The 22,272-nt window shown below is 46.3% G+C and overlaps 1 protein-coding gene across 10 annotated transcripts in view; it reads right to left on the reverse strand.

The window, feature by feature from the left end:
• Positions 1-22,272, reverse strand: part of RPS6KA5 (ribosomal protein S6 kinase A5) — a 166,320-nt gene that overhangs the window by 14,028 nt on the left and 130,020 nt on the right. For all 10 annotated transcript variants that reach the window (XM_065595599.1, XM_065595596.1, XM_005285401.5 and 7 more), the window contains one exon: positions 17,859-18,029. In XM_065595599.1, coding sequence (XP_065451671.1) covers positions 17,859-18,029 — 171 coding nt within the window. The remainder of the gene's footprint in view (positions 1-17,858; positions 18,030-22,272) is intronic.

The raw sequence follows: 22,272 nt of genomic DNA on the forward strand, positions 1-22,272 counted from the left end.
CCAAGCAACCCTGACCGGTACTGTTAAAAGAGTAGTTAGAGCCTAAATGGGGTCTCATGCTTTTGCAGAAAGGTGCACTGACCACATCTATATGTGGAAAACTACATCCCACCCTCAGTTCCTGACTGCCTTAAAATAGTAACTTTAAAAACAACAAGCAGGAAAAAGAGAGGAAGGGCTAGTCTGACTGTTTAGAGGCAGTAAATTCTGAGAACTGTTTACTAAGAAGTAACCCTTCATTACTTCAACTACTCAGATTTCCATTCTTACAGATGAGCACTATTGAGATGAGTTGAAGCATGTGCCCAGTTTATTAAGAGAATGAAGTACTCCCTTATAAACCTAACATCTGAACCAGTCTTTAAATTAAGATGGTAACAAGAGTAAATGGGGGGACTCAGTTCCATATGGTGCTGTATTTATAAAAACCTACCTCAAATGCTACTTTTTCTCTGATGGACAGAGAAACAGCAATCTTCTACATTAAGCATTTTGGCAATATATTCTCTTATCTTGTTAGAATTTCATGACACATCCCCAATGATTTATTATGTTCACTAATTCACAGATAGTACATAAAAGCAAAGGGTAGGATTTTCAAAAGCTAATCCCCTGGGGACTTGCACAAATCCTTTTGCTCTGAAGTCACTTAGGTTTTTGGGTGAGATTTTCAAAAGCACCTTAGTACCATTATTGCACAGACTTCTTTAGCCTTTAACTTTGAAACAGTTATAAACAACTGTATGCTAGACAACCGTAACACAAAGTATTCTGCAAAAAGAATAACAGTTGCCAAAGTTGTAAGTGGGAGAGATTATTAAATTCCAGACAGAAAGTGGCTGGGAATCTTCTGAGATAACAGCTGTATCATCTGCATTCAGGTCATATATTATAACCATCCCTTGAGGGTCAGTCCAACTGGAGAAATTCTATTCTATTCAGGTTTTTATGCCATCATTATCACTACAGTAGCTGAGCACCTTCCAATAGTGCATTAAGCAATGTGTCTATACCTCTGTCATGTTTTGTTTGTCCTCTCATCTTCTACTCACAAGGAGAAGACTGTACAGTGGACTCTCTTGTTTTGCAAAGTAGAGTTGTTGGGTGGGTTTTTATTTGTTTAACCACTGCAGAAGAACTGTTTTGAAAGGAAGGTGTAGTTGCATGATAAGAAAGGCATCAAGGTTCAGAATGAGTAGTTATTGTATTAGTTTGCAGCTGATTCATTATTTTTCATTTTAAAATCAAATACAGTTAATAAGTAGATGTGACAGTAACCACTAGGCACTTGATACTAATCCACATCATATTACTATTACCTTTTATTAGTAGTAAAGAAATCGTCACTTACTGTAACTGTGGTTCTTTGAAATGTGATGCAGGTATGCATTCCATTTAGGTGTGCGTACCCCCAGTTCACTGGAGCTGGAGAATTTTGCCTAGAAATACCTGTAGAGGGGCAGCGCTCGCACCTCGTGGCTATTCCCCCTCCCTCTTCTATATGAGGCATCGCTGCCCGCACCCCACTCAGTTCCTTTGCAGTGAATGCCCAGAGACTAGTTTCTGATGCAGATGGGTCAGAGGGTGTGTCATGGAATACACATCTGCATCACAGCTCCAAGGACCACAGTTAGAGTAAGTAACTGTTTCTTCTTCTTCTTCGAGTAGATGCAGCCATGTATTCCACTTGGATGACACACTAGCTATACCCAGAGGGTGTGGCTCGGATTCTATTTAAACAAGGACTGCAAAACCACCTTCTCAAAGTTTGCATCTGATCTGGATGCTGCAATAATGGCATAATGGTTCATAAAAATACATATTGATGACCACATGGCAGCCCTACAAATATACAATATTGAGATATCACGTACAAACACTATTTGCATAGTTTGTGTGCTCATAGAATGAGCTCGCTACAATAGAGGGGGCGTAGCCAAAGCAGTTTTGTATGCAGTCTTGATGCAGGAAGTTGTCCACTTACAGATAGTCGGTGAGGAGACTGCCTGTCCCTTCATACAGTTTGCATACAACACAAACAGACAAGGCGAAGCCCAAAAGAATTTAGTCCGGTCCAGGTAAAAGGCCAGACAGTTTGAGGTCTAATGTGTGAAGATGCTGCTCCTCCAGAGATAAGCAGCTTAGGACAAAAACACAGGCAAATGAAACCACCGAGTTTAAATGAAACCCAGACCACTTTAGATACAAATTTCAGGTGCAGCCACAATGTCACTTTGTCTTGGGATAACTGCATGTAAGGAGGCTCTGCTATCAAAGCCTGCAGCTCTCACACTCTCCTTGCAGATGTTATTGCCACAAGGAATACAGTTTTTTGACATGAGAGAGGAAAGGGACAGGATGCTAGATGTTCGTACATGCTAAGACTGTGTTAAGGTCCCACAAGGGAACCGGTTCCCAGACCATTGAATGGAGGCAAAGGATTTCGTTTAAGAATCTCGCCATCATTGAAAAACACCGATCTTCCATGAATGGGTGGATGAAAAACTATTGGCACTAGATACACCATCAATGAGCTAAGTATAACGCCGACAACTGAAGATGCAGTAAATACTCCAAGATGTCTTGGATACTATCCAGTGTTGGCTGAACTCTGCGGGCCAATTACCACATTGAAAAACACTTCCACTTTGCTGAACAGGCCATCCTGGTAGAGGGGGTTTTCTAGTACTGAGCAGGACCTGTCGAACAGCCACCAAACATTGCTCTTCCTCCTCATTCAACCATGGAACAGCCACACCATAAGACGCAGGGAGCTGAGACCAGGATTCAAAGTGTGACCAGGTCGGGATGGAGAGGAAAGGATATGGGAGGCTAAAACGACAGTGGAAGCTTGGAAAACCAACACTGTCTCAGCCAGTGAAATGATCGAGATCTGAGGGAAAGCATAAAGGGGAGCTGACTGCCAACTGAGGTGGAAGGCGTTGAAAACTGGACCGATGCCCACTCGAGAGCAGAAAAGAGAAAGTTATTCACCTTGCAGTAATTGAGGCTCTTCGAGATGTGTGTCTCTGTGGGTGCTCCACTCTAGGTGACGGTGGGTCCTGGCGCCTCTGATCGGAGATCTTCGGTAGCAGTGCCTCGTCGGGACGCATGTGCTCAGTTGATATCTCCCATTTCATTGGAATCTTCCTGATTGCGTGTGTCTTGCACCCTCGTCAGTTCCTTCTCTACTGTGGAGAAATCGTACTAGTACTCCAAAGTAGAGGGGAGGAGGGCGGGGAGTGGCACACCCACAGGGACACACATCTCGAAGAACCTGTTACTGCAAGGTGAGTAACTTTCTCTTCTTCTTCAAGTGCTGTCCCTGTGGGTCCTCCACTCTAGGTGAATGTGAAGCAGTACCCACTATGGTTGGTGGGATTTTGGAGTTTTGTGAGGGACAATGGTAGACAGTACCGTATGGCCGACTGTGGTGTCTGCCGTGGTATCCCGTGTGATAGCATAATGTTTGGCAAATGTGTGGTCAGATGTCCACGTGGCCGCCTTGCATATGTTTGTAACAGGTACGTTGTGGAGGAAGGCAATGGATGTTGACATTGCTCTAGTAAAATGAGTCCTAACACCCTCTGGTGGTTGAACATTCTGGGTCTGATAGCAGGATCTGATGCAGACCAAGATCCACTTGGAGAATCTTTGCTTAGAGATAGCATTACCCTTTGATCTTTTGGTAGTAGAAACAAATAGCCTAGGGGATTCACAAAATGATTTAGTTCTGTCAAGATAGAATGCAAGAGCCTGTTGGACGTCGAGGGTATGTAATGCAGCTTCCTGTGAAGTCGTGTGAGGCTTGGGATGAAATACAGGTAAGTGTATTGACTGGTTAAGGTGGAAGGTAGACACCACCTTGAGGAAGAATTTGAGGCGGGTTTATATGTAAGCTTGTTTAGAGAAAATGGTGTAGGAGGGTAGGCCATCAGGGCGCTTATTTCACCAACCCTTCTTGTTGATGTTATGGCAACCAAGAAAGCCTCTTTCATGGACATGTGGAGCAGGGATGAGGTGGCCAGGGGCTCAAAAGGAGGTTTCATAAGAGCGCGGAGAACCAGGTTGAGCCTCCAGGAGGCTACTGGTGAATGCATCTCAGGATAGAGATTTTGCAGGCCCGTGAGGAAACGTTTGATGGTGGGGTGTGCGAAAGTGAACAGCTGTCCAGAGTGTCATGGAAGGTGGTAAGGGCCGCGAGGTGTATTCTGATCGAAGTGAGCAAAAGCCTATCCTGTTTTAGTTTGAAAAGATAGTCTAAGATGTCAGAGAGGGTTGCAGTCTGGGGTATTAGGCATCTGTGGATGCACCAGATGGAGAAGCTTTGCCACTTTTGCAGGTAAGTCTTAGGAGTGGAGTCCCTTCTACTGTGCAGGAGAACATGTTGGACCTGTTCCGAGCAGGCTAATTCGTGGGATTGAAACCATGAAGGAACCACGCCGTCAGATGGAGGGTGAGCTGTGGATGAAGAAGCCGACCGCAGTTCTTCTTCAAATGCTTGCTCATATCGATTCCAATTGTGGTGTGCGCGCGCCACGTGCACGATCGTCGGAAGATTTTCACCCTAGCAACTCTCGGTGGGTCGGCTGAGGTGCCCCCTGGAGTGGCGTCCTCATGGCGCCGGATATATGCCCCTGCCAACCCAGCGCCCCCTCAGTTCCTTCTTACCGCCCGTGACGGTCGTTGGAACTGTGGAGAGCAGTGTAGCTGACCTCCACATCCCTAGCTTTCTCGTTGTCTTATAGTTAGTTCTTAGTATAGTTTATTAGTTTAGCAGTTTTTAGAGTAGTCTTAGTAAGTTTGCATATAGTATATTAGCATATATAGTTGTATGTAAGTTGGGGTATCGGGGTTTATCCCCGTTCCTCCGCCCCGGTACCAGGGCTCATGCCCAAGTCTCCGGGTTTCAAGCCTTGCTCGGCCTGTCTCAAGCCGATGCCCATTGGAGACCCTCACGACTCCTGTCTGAAGTGGCTGGGGGAAGCTCATCAACCTGACAAGTGCCGCATTTGCAAGGCTTTCAAGCCTCGGACAAAAAAGGAGCGGGACTTCCATCTAAAACAGCTCCTGATGGAAGCGGCACTTAGCCCGGTGCCCCCAGCACCGCGCGCAGACCAGGCACCGTCAGTCTGCAACGCATCTCCGGCACCGGAGCAACCCAGCACCAGCCAGGTACCTCGGCACCGGACGTCTCCAGCACCGGTACAGACACGGCACCGCTCGCTGTCTCCGCGGCCCAAGAAGCAGCACAAACCACCTGCTGCTCCTCCACAGGTGCAACCACCGCCGGCGGCCTCAGTGGAGCAGCGCGCCGTGTCGGACCACACCACGAAGGTGCCAACTCCAGCACCGTCGATTCCGGCACCACAAGCACCGTTGAGTCCAGTGCATATAAGCTCCCTGGTGCACACCGTGGTTGAGCTGGGTCTGCCGTCCACTCCAGAGACCTTCTCCACTGCTCGCGACCTGATCGCGCTGACTGAGCCTGGACCATCTCACCCTCCAGCACCACCGGTGCGGACTGTTGCATCCATAGGGAAGCCCGCCTTCTTGCGACCTCCTTTGCAGAGCGAAACAGCTCAGCACCGCTCTCGATCCCGATCCCGCAGATGGTCCCGGTCTCGGCACCAATATCCATCTCGGCGCCAGTCGTACTCGCAGCACCGCTCTGCCTCCTGGAGGTCTCCCTCCCGGCATGATCGGTACCGATCCAGCTCCCGGCACCGGTCCCAGCACCACTCAACGCGCAGTCGGTCCCGGCACTGCCTGCACCGTCGTTCGTCATCCAGATCGACCTCCCAGCACCATTATGATAGTCGGTCCCACTCCAGATCACGGTACCGCTTGGGACACCGGAACCGGTCCCCGGCCCTCACGTGCGGACCAGTAGACAGCACCAGGTCAACACAACAAAGGTGTTTGTCACCGCCTTGGCCTACTCGCCCTAACTCGGCGGCGTCCCAAGCGGAGAGTGGCTGTAATGTCCAGGGCCAAGACGCTGATGGTGATAGCCAGGGGCCAGATGTAGGACAGGATCCCAACCAAGGCCCTCCACAATGATCCTTCTGGACCCCTTGGGCATACTACCAAGCCCAAGGTGGCCCCTCAGGCACTTCTCACTCGGCTCATTCGGAGCCTAGGGTACCTGAGGCAACTGTTAGCTGTCCTCCCCCAATAGGTTCGGAGGCGACTGCCCTACCACCTGAGCAGGCTGATGCCCCTACGGTCGTAGACCTAGGGCAGCTGGACCCTCCTCAAACTGCCTTTCCACAGGACCCACTAGTCCAGGGATTATCCTCCTCATCCTCGCCTGACGAAGCCGTGGCAGGCACGTCCTCCTCTGGGCCCCCACCTATAGATCTTCATGCTCACCAGGACCTACTTCGTAGGGTGGCACAGAACATGAATCTGCAGGTGGAGGAGGTGGCGGAAGTTGAGGACCCAGTGGTGGACATCTTGTCAGCCGATGCCCCCACGCAGGTAGCTTTGCCCTTCATTAAGACCATTCAGGCGAATGCCAATACTATCTGGCCGTCCCCGGCGTCCATCCCTCCCACAGCAAGACGGGTGGAAAGGAAATACATGGTGCCATCCAAAGATTATGAGTACTTTTACGTGCACCCCCAACCTTGCTCCCTCATTGTACAGTCTGCAAACGAGAGGGAGAGGCATGGCCAACAAGCACCCGCCCCTAAGTCCAAGGACGCTAGGCGCCTGGATCTCTTTGGGCGTAAAATCTACTCAACTGGTGGCCTACAGCTCAGGGTAGCTAACCAGCAGGCCCTCCTGAGCCGTTATAATTATAACACCTGGAACTCGATGGGGAAATTCAAAGATCTGGTTCCCCAGGAGTCCAGGGAAGAGTTTGGGACCTTGCTAGAAGAGGGCAAGAAGGTGGCAAGGACATCTCTGCAGGCATCTTTAGACGCAGCTGACTTGGCTGCTAGAACTCTAGCCTCCGGAGTGGCCATGCACCGCATTTCATGGCTGCAAGTGTCTGGCCTCCCACCGGAACTGCAGCAGACTATAAAGGACCTGCCCTTCTTAGGCCAAGGTCTCTTCTCAGAGAGGACTGATTCCAGACTACAAAGTCTGAAGGATAACCGGGCCACCATGCGCTCACTGGGCATGAATACCCCAGTGACACAACGCAGACCAGCCGCAGTGCACTTACCCTAACCCCTCGACCACGGCAAGACTTCTCTAAAAGGCGTGGTCGTGGCAATAGGAGGCAACAACCTGGTCCGCAAGCAGGCCAGAATCAGGGCCCCCCTAGACCATCAGCGGGGCCCAGACAAAACTTTTGAAGATGCGCTCGAGGACGGAGCACCAGCCTACTCCCAGGATCCTTCCCTGCCTTTCTCCAACCGCCTCTCCTGTTTCCTCCCTGCGTGGTCCCGCATAACTTCAGATCGCTGGGTCCTACGCACGGTGGAAACGGGATACTATCTTCAGTTTATTTCGCCCCCCCCCGTCCCTCTTGAGGGACCCTTCTCACGAGCAACTCCTCTTACAGGAGGTACAAGCAGTCCTGTCTATTGGAGCGGTGGAAGAGATACCAAGGGACTTGAGGGGCAGGGGTTTTTACTCCCGCTACTTCCTAATCCCCAAGGCAAAGGGGGGCTTCGGCCCATCGTGGACCTACGCGGACTCAACAAATTCATGGTAAAGTTGAAGTTCCACATGGTTACCCTGGGAATTATTATCCAATCCCTGGATCCTGGAGACTGGTACGCTGCCCTCGACATGAAGGACGCATACTTCCACATAGTGATCTACCCTCCACACAGGCGGTTCTTTCGCTTTATGGTCGGACAGCAGCATTTCCAATTTGCGGTCCTCCCCTTTGGCCTCTCCACAGCGCCAAGGGTCTTCACAAAATATATGGCTGTTGTAGCGGCCTGGCTCCGCAGACATCAGATCCAAGTGTTTCCGTACCTCGACGACTGGCTCATTCGGGGTCGGTCCGAGCTACAGGTGCGGTCTCACGTTCGCTTCGTCATAACCTGCTTCAGACAACTGGGCCTGCTGCTCAACACCGAAAAGTCCACTTTGGAGCCAACCCAAAGAATAGACTTCATCGGAGCAGTCCTGGACTTGAATCTCACCAGGGCATGCCTACCGCAGACCCGCTTCCAGTCTATGATAACTATTATCCACGCCTCCGAAGCTTCCCGACCTCGACAGCACGCACGTGCCTCGGTCTTCTGGGCCATATGGCCTCGTGCACTTTCATGACCAAACATGCCAGACTACGCCTCCGCCCACTTCAGATCTGGCTCTCGTCAGTATACCGTCCAGGCCGGGACAGTTTGGACACAGTACTCACGGTGCCAACAAAGGTCTTGTCCTCTCTGGGTTGGTGACTAAACCCCAACCTCATTTGCGGGGGGATGCCATTCCATGCCCCACAGCTCTCTCTAGTCCTCACCATGGACGCGTCCTCTCTGGGTTGGGGCGCTCACCTCGCGAACCTTCGCACACAAGGCCTTTGGTCCACACAAGAAATATCCCTGCACATCAACGTCAGGGAACTGAGAGCAGTACGCCTTGCGGGTCAGGTATTCCGCGAACACCTCCAGGGCCGTTGTGTCGCGATCTTCACAGACAACACAACGGCCATGTTTTACATCAACAAGCAAGGCGGAGCGCGGTCCTCCCTCCTCTGTCACGAAGCCATATGTCTCTGGGAATTTTGCATAGCCCAATCAATCGACCTGGTGGCATATTTTCTCCCAGGAATCCAGAACACCTTGGCAGATCGCCTCAGCAGGTTCTTCCTGGCTCATGAGTGGGCGATACGTCCAGACGTTATTCATTCTGTTTTCCGGAGGTGAGGATTTCCCCACATAGACCTTTTCGCCTCTCACGAGAATCGGAAGTGCCAAGTGTTCTGCTCTCTTCCAGGGACGTTCCCCGGGATTCCTGTCAGACACCTTCCTGATACCGTGGAAAAACCACCTGCTCTATGCCTTCCCCCCGTTTCTGTTGGTCCATAACGTCCTCCTCAAGTTACGCAGAGACAAGGCCCACTTAATCTTGATCGCTCCAGCGTGGCCCAGACAACACTGGTACACCACGCTCCTCGATCTGTCGGTGACAGAACCAATCGTTCTATCATTGTGGCCGGAGCTGATCACTCAGGAACACGGCCGGTTATGTCACCTGGACCTGCAGTCCCTCCACCTGACTGCGCGGCTGCTACATGGCTGACCCAATCCAAGCTATGTTGCTCTGCTTCGGAGCAGCAGGTGCTCTTGAGGAGCAGAAAGCCATCCACTAGGTCCACATACATGGTTAAATGGAAGTGCTTCTCCTGCTGGTGAGCCCTGAACAACAGTGTCCCTAGGGGGATACCAGTACCTACCATTCTGGACTATCTCTGGTCCTTAAAACAGCAAGGCTTAGCAGTCTCATCTATCAGAGTCCACCTAGCAGCAATCTCAGCCTTCCACCCGGGCAAGAACGGGCGCTCAGTCTTCTCCAGTCCCATGGTCAGCAGGTTCCTCAAGGGCTTAGAACGTGTGTACCCACAAATTTGTCAGCCGGCCCCTACGTGGGACCTCAATCTAGTCCTAGCTAGACTCATGGGTGCCCCCTTCGAGCCCATGGCCACCTGCTTGCTTCTGTTCCTGTCCTGGAAAACAGCTTTCCTCATCACTATCACATCGGCGAGACAAGTCTCAGAACTTAGGGCCCTCACATTGGACCCATCATATATGGTGTTCCATAAGGACAAGGTACAGCTGCGACCACACCCCGCCTTCCTCCCTAAGGTGGTGTCTGCCTTCCATGTCAACCAAGACATCTTCCTCCCGGTCTTCTTTCCAAAGCCGCACACTTCGCAAAGGGAACAACAGCTGCATTCCCTAGACGTTCGCAGGGCTCTTGCTTTTTACATTGAGCGAATGAAGCCATTCAGAAAGACATCCCAACTGTTTGTAGCGGTAGCAGACCGGATGAAAAGCCTTCCGGTCTCTTCGCAGCGAATATCGTCTTGGATTACGTCATGCATCCGTGCATATTACGACTTAGCTGGTGTCCAGCTCCACGACTCACTGCCCATTCCACTCGGGCCCAAGCTTCTTCCTCTGTCTTTCTGGCTCATGTACCCATACAGGAGATATGTAGGGCAGCGACTTAGTCATCCATGCACACTTTCGCTTCCCACTATGTCATAGTGCAGCAGTCCAGGGATGATGCGGCATTTGGCTCAGCGGTCCTTCACTCCGTGACATCTAACTCCGACCCCACCGCCTAGGTAAGGCTTGGGAGTCACCTAATTGGAATTGATATGAGCAAGCACTCGAAGAAGAAAAGACGGTTACTCACCTTTGTAACTGTTGTTCTTCGAGATGTGTTGCTCATATCCATTCCAAACCCGCCCTCCTTCCCCGCTGTCGGAGTACCCGGCAAGAAGGAACCGAGGGGGTGCTGGGTCGGCAAGGGCATATATCCGGCGCCGTGAGGGCGCCACTCCAGGGGACGCCTCAGCCGACCCACCAAGAGTTGCTAGGGTAAAAATCTTCCGACAATCGTGCACGCGGCACGCGCACACCTAATTGGAATGGATATGAGCAACACATCTCGAAGAACAACAGTTACAAAGGTGAGTAACTGTCTTTTCTGGGAGAGGAGATCTGGTCTGTCGGGGAGAGTCCGGGGAGGACGGATGGTCATGTGTAGCAGGTAAGGATAGCATATCTGCTTGGGCCAAGCTGCAGCAATAAGTATGACCCGGGTCTTGTCCTCTGTGATGTTGCGTAGAACCCTGTGTATGAGTGGAATCGGTGGAAAAGTGTACATGAGGGAGCTGTTCCAAGGAATGAGGAACACATCGCCTAGAGATGCATTTCCGAATCCCGCTCTGGAGCAAAATAGATGGGAAGAGGATCAGCACTGCCCTGAGTCCCGTCTTCAGCCAAGGACGGTTGAGAAGGAACTGAGGAGGGTACGGGACACACGCGCTCAGGAAGATTCCAACAAGATGGGAGATACCAACTCAGCGCGTGCGTCCCGACGAGGCACTACTACCGAAGATCTCCGATCAATAGCGCTGGGACGCACCGTCCCCTAGAGTGGAGCACCCACAGGGACAGCACTCGAAGAAAAAGTCTATGTTTCCTATTGTCCGTTGTAGCGAACAGGAAGATCGTCGGGATGCCCCAAGCCACGAAGATGGCTTGCAGAACACTGGGCTCCAGGGACCACTTACGATCCGCGGAAAAATTCCCACTGTGATGATTTGTGAGGTGATTCTGGACTCTGGGCAAGTGTCCAGCTATTGGAGTGACACCCTCCTCAATGCAGAACTGCCACAGCCTAATAGTCTCTTGGCAGAGCACTTTGGAGTGTGCTCCCCCTTGCCTGTTTACATAATACATCACTAAAGCTAAGATTTTGTCATGGTTATTTTTAGTAAAAATCATGGACAGCTCAAGGGCAATAAACAAAAATTCACGGAAGCCTGTGACCTGACTGTGACTTTTACAAAAAATAACTGACAAAATGGGGAGTCTATTAGGGACCCAATTAACTCTATTTTCTAAATAGGGACCAAAGTTGACTTTCCTGTTTTTAGAGTGTTGAATAAGTGCAGTGTAACGTGTACGCAAGAAAGCACTTCTGTGAACTGCCCTTAGTAGCCAGTCATCCAGATATGGGAAGACATGGATTTCCTTCTTACTGAGGTATAATGCCACCACATCCATACAAGTGGTAAAAACCCAGGAGGTAGAAGGCAGACCAAAAAGGATGGACCAGTTACTGAAAATGAACAAACTGGAGAAATCTGTGGCTGGAAGGATTGCTATGTGGAAATAAGCATCCTTAAGGTCCACAGCAGCAAAACAATCATTCTAAGTCAATGCAGGGAGGATAGTTGAGAGGATGATCACTAGGAACCTTATGTATCTGATATATTTGTTAAGGTTGTAGATGTCTAGAGTAGGTCTGACCAGAAAATATTGGGAATAAAACTTTGACCCCAGTGTTCCGGAGGAATCTCTTTCATTGCTCCCAAAGACAGAAAAAAACAGACTTGCTCGAGGAGCAGTATCTCATGAGAGGGGCCCTGAAGAGGGACAGGTACAGACAGTGTGGAGAGCAACTGGATAACCTGAACGGACATTGCTTAGGCCTCAGCTATCTGTAGTAACTGAGTCTCAAAACACTGAGAAAATGGACTATCCTGTCCCCGAAGTTCTGTAGAAGTCATGACTGGATCACTGCTTTGGACCAACGAGTCAAAATGAGCACTTAGGGTCACCAGAGGAGGGAGAGTGGACTGGCCAAATCCAAGACCAGAATGCCTCCACCCTTGGGACCTAAGCCCAGAGCTAGGGTAGTCTTGCTCTCTCGGGGAAGGGACAGACAGCCCAAAGGGGCGTTGTGGCCAGTATCGTTGCTGCTGCTGTTGTCCATCATAATGGTGCCTCTGCACTGCCAGTGTATACACCCCCAAGGAACAAAGGGTAGCCCTAGAATCCTTGAAGGAGTGCAGAGTTTCGTCTGTTGTTCAGAAAAAAGCAGCTGACCATCAAAGGCCAAGTCCTCTCTTAGTTCTGCAAAAATTCTGTGCCACTGTACATGTGCATTCATGTCCCCCGCATTTTTTTTTTCTCTGCAGAAAATACATTCTGCCAGAGAGGTGCGGCAATTATGCCTTTCGCCCACCAGGGGCTGCTGTGGCGCCAGAACAGAGGGCAGCCGGCTCAGCCAGACCCAAAGAGGGATGTGGATAGGTTATGTTCCTCACAGCACCCTTCCTGCGGAGCCAAGTGAGGAGGCACATGATGTGGGGGACAAAGAGTAGGGCACATGGGGATGCTGGGTCACAGACTGGGGTTCAGAAGGGCTAGTGGGGGGGACAGACTGGGGTGGGGACTGCATGGGAGTGGATGTGCAGGGACACATGGGAACATGGGCAGATATACCTGAATGGGAGAGGCTAGGGGTCTAGTGTCTGCATGGGGGAGGCTCCCTTATAATCCCTCCCTCCCAAAAGAAAACCTGTTCCATATTACTTCTTCCACCCACACCCAACAATCGTCCAGGTTCACACCTAGACTCCTGCCCAGCAACTACTTCCCTTTCCCTCAGCTCCTCCATTACTCCGACTCCCCAAGCCTTTGCACTCTCTCTCAGGAGTGTGGAAAATACGTTTCTGTATTTTAAATTAATTATTATGCAAAGTTCTGTATTAATATGCCTAGTAAGGAATCTGTTTATCAAAAAAACATTTCCTGAATATTTTTTGTTGTCTGCATTGTTACAGACATCGTTGCTGACAGGTATTTTGAAAGAAATTACCAAAATAATAGAAACTGGCGTGATTATATTTTGTTATTTTTGACAAATAAAATACGCAAAATTTCACAGAATTTTTAAATATTGTACACAGCATTTTTAATTTTTTGGCACAGAATTCCCCCTGGAGTACTCTGTGGTCTGCTGCACATCGGGAGCAATGCCCAAACTCTGCAGCCAGGATGCCCTTCTTATGGTCACTGCTGAGGCCATTTCTCTGGCCAGAGTGTCTGCAACGTCTAGCATGGATTGTAGTAATGTCTTGGCAACCAAGCAGCCCTCCATGATAAATGCCCAAAATTCCTACCACAGTGCTGCGTCCTGTCCAGGATACAAAGGACTGCACTTCCAAGTCAGAGGCTGAGAAGTCAGAGGCTTCCAATAATTGAGGTGCTGATGCAGATGGTACTGGAGAGAGTTATCTTGAACCCTGGGAGGGTGGTACCAGAGAAATCATGAGAGGTTTCCTTCTTGATAAGACTGGTTTGAGAGGAGGTGTAAGTAGTGGTACTTTGGGATTCTTGGTGCGGTGAGGGGTGAGTTGCAGGAGCAAGAACCAGTCGGACAGTTTCCAATGCTGGTGAAACCTGTAATGAGGCACTAATCAAGTCTCTTGCGGCTGCATATGCCTCTGGGGTAGATGGGAGTCCCATCAACTGTTGGCTCCTGAAACGTCTCAGGACAACCTCACTGAACCTGGCATGAGCTTTGGAGACAGCGAACACCTCTTAGGAGGTGAGGCTTCTGAGGTAGCTCTCTCTGCCACATGTTTAGTAGAGTCCTTGCCTCTATCTTGCCTGGGTACCAAAGCTGATGAACAAGATGCTGAGACTGAGGAAGGTCTGGATGGAGAAGCCAAAAAAATATCTGGTGGAGCACTCCATACCCATGATGAAGTACTTGGGGTGCTCTCCTCATGCAATGACTTGACTGTGGGTCAAAATGTTGCTTCCATAATCAAACACATAAGTCTCGCTGTTTCAAGTGAGGATTGAAGCCCTTGCAAATGTGATATTTGTCACTAATGTCGGCCTCACCCAAACACTTCAGGCAGGATGGATGAGGATCACTGACCAGCATAGGCTTTGAACATGTCCTGCAGGACTTGAACACTGAGGAGCAGGGCATCATTGTGGTACCAAGCTTGGTACCAAAAGAAAAGAAACAGTACCAAAGGACACCAAAAACAGAAATGTAACACTAACTTGAGAAACTAACTAACAATAATTAACTGCAACTATTTAAAGTGAATGAGGGATGCACTTGAGTAAACAAGTCCGAGATCACTTTGAAAACCATCACTGGTGGCAAGAAGGAACTGGGGATGCTCAGCTCCACCCTCTTATACCAGTATGCTATGTCACAGCAAAAGGGGGCATTCGAGCTGCCATGATGGGTAGCAACGAGGGGAAAAAAATCTCTGACATCTGTGCACAAGGCACACACACACACACACACACACACACACACACCTACAGTGGAATGGACATGTGCAATAGCTCAAAGAAGAATCCATTGTTCCTCTTCTTCTGTACAAAAGGTCTTATTCACTTCATTAAGGATTTAGAGATTAACATGAAATCTATTCTAGCATGTAAATGATGAGGGTGTGAATAAAATGTGTAATCTCATTCCACTAAATGCATTTCTCTCCAGCAAACTGAGAGACTGAATTTTTTTTACAGAGAAGTAAATGCTGCACTTGCTTCCCTATACACTTCATCTTCTTTATCTGATCTGTCCAGTAAGGAATCGGTGTGCAACTGAAGTCTCCTCCAAGTATAATTTCCCTTCCCCAAAGTGTTGCAGTATTTTAAAGCAGCTTTTTTTTAAGCTTGTGATTGGGAACATATCCTGAGCCCACTAATAACTGTACCTATCAATAAGATAAACCATCCCCCCATATCCTTAAATTGATCTTCAATCTAAAAAATTACATGTTTAGCAAATATTATGGCCATTCCTCTTTTCTTTGGCTGAAGCAAAAAATGTCTGCTGAAACCAACCATCTTTCATGCCCATAATATGCCACTCCTGAAAATGAGTTTCTTGAAGTAAAATAATCTGAAAATGAGGTTTTTAAAAAATTCAGCCAGGGCTTTTTCCCCTCTTAACGACATTATTTAGCCCCTTAAAATTCAAAGGTGTTATTTTAAAAGGAACAGCCATTGAGAATAACTATTTAGCTTATTGAAAAACTTGAAACTATGATTATTTAGCTGTTTGATAGCATGAACCTTTGAGTGGCCAATGTCTCTTGTTGCAAATTATGTTGTATTCATAACCATGTGCCTGAATATGGCGTGATTTCTGTTTGTAAATTTCCATAGGTATGTCTTGTATTAATTCTCCCTTCCATCCCTGATTCCCTCCCCTCTTCTCCATTATTCCCCTTATTTTAAAAATAAAATACCAAAATAGCATATAATTCAGCCCCCAAACAACTGTTTTCTTGAACCCTCAACACATGTACTTTCCCCATGAACTGTTTCTCTTGCAACCCAAAGGAGTTACCAGTACATTCGCCACATATGAGACCTTAGGGATAGATTGCCATCTGATTATTTGAGTCACATGGGGAGGATTTACACAGAACCCCTAAGTGCTCCTCAACAACCCGTTTCTATTTTCTCCAATCTCCCCATCCCTGGGACGCTCATCTTATTGTCCTATATATGCTCTACACTTTAAAATACAGAGTTATAATCATCCCAATTAAAACAAACTTCATCCTATTTTCTTTATAACATTAACATAGATACTGTTAAACTGTTCATTCTTGATGACTCTCAAGAAGTTCTTTCAGGGTAATCTTTTGGTAACTACTCATGTATCTGAGTCCTCTTGTACAGCTTCATTTTTTGCCATTGACATTTTCTAGAGTCTTTTTCTTTTCCTATCCTCATTTTCTTGGATTTGACCATCTGTCAAGGTATTTCCAGCATTTTATACTTAGTTTCCACCTCCAGAGTATCCTCTTGCTTTTCTGAGATTTTGATTTCTATCCCAACTGAGTGGACTGTAGTTTTTCCTTGTATAAAGTATCTTACTGGGTAAAACTGATTTTGAAAGCTGAATGATAATTAAATGAGAATCCCCATCAGTAACATATATCTGCCCTCTTGAGTGCTGCTGAAACTTCCCCCAGAAATCTTCTCTTTTTTAAAGTTAGGGCGGAGTGGTCATGCAAAAATTACAGCTTGTCATCTTGGGGTATAAACTCTGAATGTTCTCTGGCTCTTTCCATAGTTAAATCTTTCTGCGGATATTGATAAAATTTCACAATCAAATCTCTGGATCTATTATAAGCTCCAAGTGTGGGGAATAGCACCATATGCATTCTCTCCACTTTCACGCGTTTTAGAGAATGAGATTTAACAAATCTACGATTACAATTTTTACATACCGGATTGTATTTCCTCCTTCAGCATTTTCAGGCAGTCTCTTAATTCTGATGTTGTTCCTTCACACTCTATTTTCTATATCATCCAATTTAAGCTGCTTCCCTCTGTGTTCCAGCAGTGTCATGCAGCTCTGCTGCAATGGCTGTCTCTCACTAGCTTCCTTTAGGCCAATCTCTGGTACGGACAGTGACTCAACCTTTCAAATCAGTTACTTCCTTCTTTACTGCTAGAATCAGTCATCAGATCATTTCTCATGGCCTTGGAGATCAACTCCCGAATGTCTGCTTTGGAGACTGATTTTCTTCAGCCTTCACATTTCTGTCAGGGGCCTCTCCACACTGTGAGCTGGAAACACCCTTCTGAATGAGGTGTGTTTTGTTTTGTTTTTTTGAGACTCCATCCTCTGCAACGGAGTACTCTGTTTTTTGGTGGCGTTTAGTAGCTTTAGTGGGTTGATGGAGGCAGATTACTTTCTTATCCCCTCAGAGCTTTGGCTTCAGGCAGCCATTTTAGTTCAGACTACTGCTGATCCCCACAACCCTCTTTTTTTGTTTTTAAACTAACAGACCCACTACCTCCTCACCTATCTTATTTCTCAGGTGGAAACTGTATTAAACTAGAGTGAGATTGAGGGTAAAAACAGTACAAGGACACTGTAATTCAATCAAAAACAACCACTTCAAACCCAGGAATTCACAGTGAAGTAAAAGGAGGCACTTTGTAGCTATGCTATGCAATAATCATACATTTATGATCAGAACAGAATAGAATGTTAGTCCCTGAGTAGATAAAATTGAATTTTGATAACAGATTTTTTTTTCATCATATTACTACATGGTGGAGTTAAGATTGAATTTTTTATTTTATAAACAAAGTTTATAAATTAGTTATTTATCTGAGTTGAGTATTTTATTGTTTTTACTATTGATCGCATAGCATAATGGAATAAAATAAAATTAGACAGTAAATGTGTGAAACTTTCATTTCCTAATAAAAACAATAAAAGGCATGAAAAACACACAAATTACAGTATTTTTTCCATTAAAGTAACCATGCACTTTAATGAAGGGATACACTGCTTTGTTAAAGAATGTGTAAGTAAGGTATTAGAACAATAATATATACAATTATACTACACTATACCTCAGGTTTCAGATCTCTATGGACGACTCCTACATCATGCATGTGGCTCACAGCTGAAACAAGTTTGCGCATGATATAACTGGCTTCTGTCTCACTGAAGTGTTTCTTTTTCTGAATGCGTTCAAGCAATTCTCCTCCCTTCAGCAGTTCCATTACTAGAAATGTGTGAAGCTAGAAAACAAAACAAAAAAAACAGTAATGTGAGACCTTAGAAAAATTAGATTATATGTCAACACTTTGTGGATTTTAAATATTAATAATTAAGTCTTAACTTTTTACTGTTTATTATTAAAAATACTACACAACTGCATTTAGAAAAAAACAAAACCGGTATCATTTAAGATAGAAAGAGGTGGGAAAATATAGCTTTTTAAACTGCAAGCATAACAGCACTTTTTTCTCATCAGTTCTTTTGTCTGGTTCTTTGTTCTGCATCACAACACATTTGCCTTCCACCAGCTACATACTATACTGCAATAGGATCTCTCTTTCCAGAGGTCAGGATGAGTCAAGCTTCTGTTTATAATAGTATTTCATGAGTATAAAAATATGAAGAACCAAATTCTACTCTTAGAGATGTCTGGTGCTCACGGCTACCATTGACATCTATGGGATTCACTTATACACATTAGTGGGTAGCTAGCTCAAAGAGTGGTGAACATTGCCTGCTTCCACATAAGGGTACATTTTTATCATTATGCAGAATTAATCACAGACATCAAGTTAATAGCAGAAAAAGTTGCTAATTCCTTGCACAGCCTCCTGAAAGTTTACTTCCAAGTCTTTAATTATCCTCAACTGCTTCAAATCCCATCTCCCACATAGAAGGATATATGCTGTTTCTGTACCATTACCAGAACCACAACATATATTTAATATTCCCAAACAGTAAACTTTGTTACTAAAAGTGAAGGTTGTGCCAGTGTATTTCCTTTAAGACAAAAAACATTTTTAAATCAAGGAAGTCACCACTTAAGGCAAACATTAACATAAAGATCAATCATAATTCACATGCTTGTCAATAATGCACCCAAGACTCCACAACTTCACAACAAACAGCTTTTTTCTTACAACATACAACCATCTGTAATACATGGAATTACGCTCAAACGCACAAACTTAATTACAACTTCAACAAGATTAACTCCTTAAAACTAATTTTGAGAAGTCTTTTTTTGTACCGTTACAAAGTCTGAATTTGGAGTAAATGTCATATGTTTGTTTGTGATTGGGAGAAACTACAGTATTTTTTGTGGGAATTTCCTTGTTTTTTAAAAACCTGTTAACTGTTAGCAGCGGGTTAGTGGGGTACTGGGGAAGAGGTAGCATTAAAGGGTTTTGAGGGCAGATGATCATAATAGGAGGAGGGAAGGACAGCATGGTTGGTGAGTAGAGGAAGAGTACAAAGAGATTGAAGAGGGCTGATGGGGGAAGGCCAGGACAGGGAGGCTGTCATAAAGATACAGTTAAGGGTTAATTCCTCTTTTACCTGTAAAGGGTTAAGAAGCTCACATAACCTAGCTGACACCTGACCAGAAGGACCAATAAGAAGACAAGATACTTTAAAATCTGGAATGGGGAAAAAATCTTTTGTCTGTGCTGTGTGGGCTTTTGCCGGAGACAGAGAAAGGAGCCATCCCACTCCTATAGGGTAGTGAGTATTTAGAGAAGAAATGTGTTAGATTACTTTTATTTTCTTGTTTGTGAGTTCTTTTGCAAATAAGAGGGACGATAAATTTGGGTTCTTTGTGTAACTTTAAAGTTTTGCCCAGAGGGAAACCCTCTGTGTTTTGAATCTGATTGTCTGTGAGATTATCTTTCATTCTAATTTTACAGAGGTACTCCTTTCACCTTTTTTCTTAATTAAAATTCTTCTTTTAAGAACCTGATTGATTTTTCATTGTTTTAAGATCCAAGGGTTTGGATCTGTGTTCACCAGGACGAAGTGGTGAGGGGATATTCTCAAGTCTACCCAGGAAAAGGGGTGTAGAGGCTTGGGGGGAAATTATTCACAAGCCTGCCCAGGAAAGGAGGGTTAGGGACTTGGGAGATATTTGGGGGAAGGCAGAGTTCCAAGTGGCTCTCCCTAAATATTTGGTTAACGCTTGGTGGTGGCAGCGTACTGTTAACGTAAGCTGGTAAAAATAAGCTTAGGGGGTCTTTCATGCAGGTCCCCACATCTGTACCCTAAAGTTCAGAGTGGGGAGGGAACCTTGACAGAGGCATAAGGAATACTGGACAGAGGGACATAAGATTTGTGGGAGACAGCTGGAAATATGAGACTAGTAGGGCTGTGGGATGAGTTATGGAAAATCAACGAGACAACAGTCTGGTTTGGGGATCTAGGAAAAACAGAAAGGCTATGGAGATGTAAAAGTGGGAGCAGTGGGAAAATTATAGCATTTTCAGGGAAGTAATATAGGGCATGAGGTTGTTGTGGGTAGCAGAAGGGCAGAAGACTCACAGATAGGAAGCCAGCAGGGTGTTTTGGATCAAGGTTTCCCTATGCTAAGGGAATCCTGCCCAGAGACTGTAGAAATAAAGGGTAGGTGGTGTTTCCTCAGTTGGGAAATCTCTGTCCTCTTTACATAGGAATTCCCCAGCAGCAGGGAAATCCCACTCATTGTGAAGACTGTTATATAGCCTTTGCTTCTACAAAAAGGGGGAGAACCATAGCCCACACTTTCTTCACTCTGTCAGATGGGCTGTGACCTCACCAGCCCTTCCTCACAAAGCTTTTGGTACCTTGGAATTGAGAACTCAGTAGTTCCCTTAAGTAAGATGGGGCTGGTTAGCCAGCCAGCCTTGAAAAACAATGGGTATGAGTATCTGAGATGGCCATTGTCACTGTGTCAACTGCTCTTGATTCAGTCTGTCTAGGGATCCTAGGTTTGTCTTAACTGGTCCTCTTCATCTACAATTAGACCAGTCCATGAATTCTTAACTTAAATTGAGTCTATCAGCCCTTAAACTCCAAGGCTTGCAGTCTCCTTTTGTCTGTCAGTTTCTCAGAAGCAGCATGGCCTGGGCTGTTGCCCCTCTGCTATCCCAGGCCTTTTTGCCTCCCTTTCCCTCTCTGTTCTCCCTCTTTCATAGCTGGTCTTATTTACTTCATTGGTCACAGCTGTGGCTGCATGTGTCCATGACTGGCAGTTCTGGTAGCTATGCAGGGGTGTGATCAGCCTGATAGCCTTTAAGCAGGGAAGACTCTCCTCTCCCTTCTGCTGATGCTCAGTTTGGGATTTGTAAACCCCATTACACAGTCCTATCTCGCAACAACAATTTCTAAGGATATAATCTGGGGCAGGCGAGACAAGTATGAAAAGATGTGCAGAACTGTGCAGATGGGTGGGCATAATTTTGGCAGAGACTATATCTCATTAGTTAAGCTAAAACCACGGCTTGTCGGGTTACTTTTTCTGCAATTCTCTCCCCCTATCCTTGAACACAGCGGAAGGGGCAGGGAAAGAGGATAAAAAATATTCTCTCAATGGCTAATGTCCCAGGATTTGCCAAAAAAGAGTCATAGCCTGACAAACATTGGCAGGTCCAGTCGGAGTAGGATTCCCAATGGAGAACCTGATTAGATTTGTAGCAGAGCTAGTAAAAAATAAGGGAATTTTTCAGAAAAAATTGATTTTTTTTTTTTAATTTCAAAATTTGGAATAAATTGACCAGCTCTCGTCTGCGGAAGCCTCGAGTTGGTGAGTATATACATGTTGCAGAAGGATGAAAAGCAGGATGAGTGGCTGGTTGGAGGTAGGCTAATCAGATTAACAGTAATTAGCTGAGGAATACCGAGCAATAGCAGGTAAATAGTATAATGGCTAACAAGGGTCAGGCTGGAGACTCTTGCCTACATGCTCGGGGTCTTAATGATCACCATATTTGGGGTCGGGAAGGAATTTTCCTCCAGGGTAGATTGGCTGAGGCCCTGGAGGTTTTTCGCCTTCCTCCGCAGCATGGGGCAGGGATCGCTAGCAGGAGGGTTCTCTGCCAATTGAAGTCACCAAGACACAGGATTTGGGGACTTCATCAGCAGAGTCAAGGGAAGGGTAGGGACGGTTTTGTGGCCTGCAGCATGCAGGGGGTCAGACCAGATGATCATAATGGTCCCTTCTGACCTTAAAGTCTATGAGTCTATGAGTCTATAATCTAAGAGTTCATTTATTGTTATATCTTGTTTATTAAGTATTGATTGTGCTCAAAGGAAGAAAATGAAGATAGCACCTTGCCACGAAGAGCTAATTTAAACAGATTTTTCTGCTTAAGAACTCAAAAAAGTACATTGATAATACATTCTGAACATATTTTAGTACATAAAGTATAAATAGTGAAAATGTAAATCTCCTCCATCCTTAAAGATTGTGGGTCAGATTCTTCAGTTTGCTAAGTGCATTTTTGTGCTGCATAT

This window comes from Chrysemys picta, chromosome 4 (assembly GCF_011386835.1).
Source record: "Chrysemys picta bellii isolate R12L10 chromosome 4, ASM1138683v2, whole genome shotgun sequence".
Lineage (NCBI taxonomy): Eukaryota > Metazoa > Chordata > Testudines > Emydidae > Chrysemys > Chrysemys picta.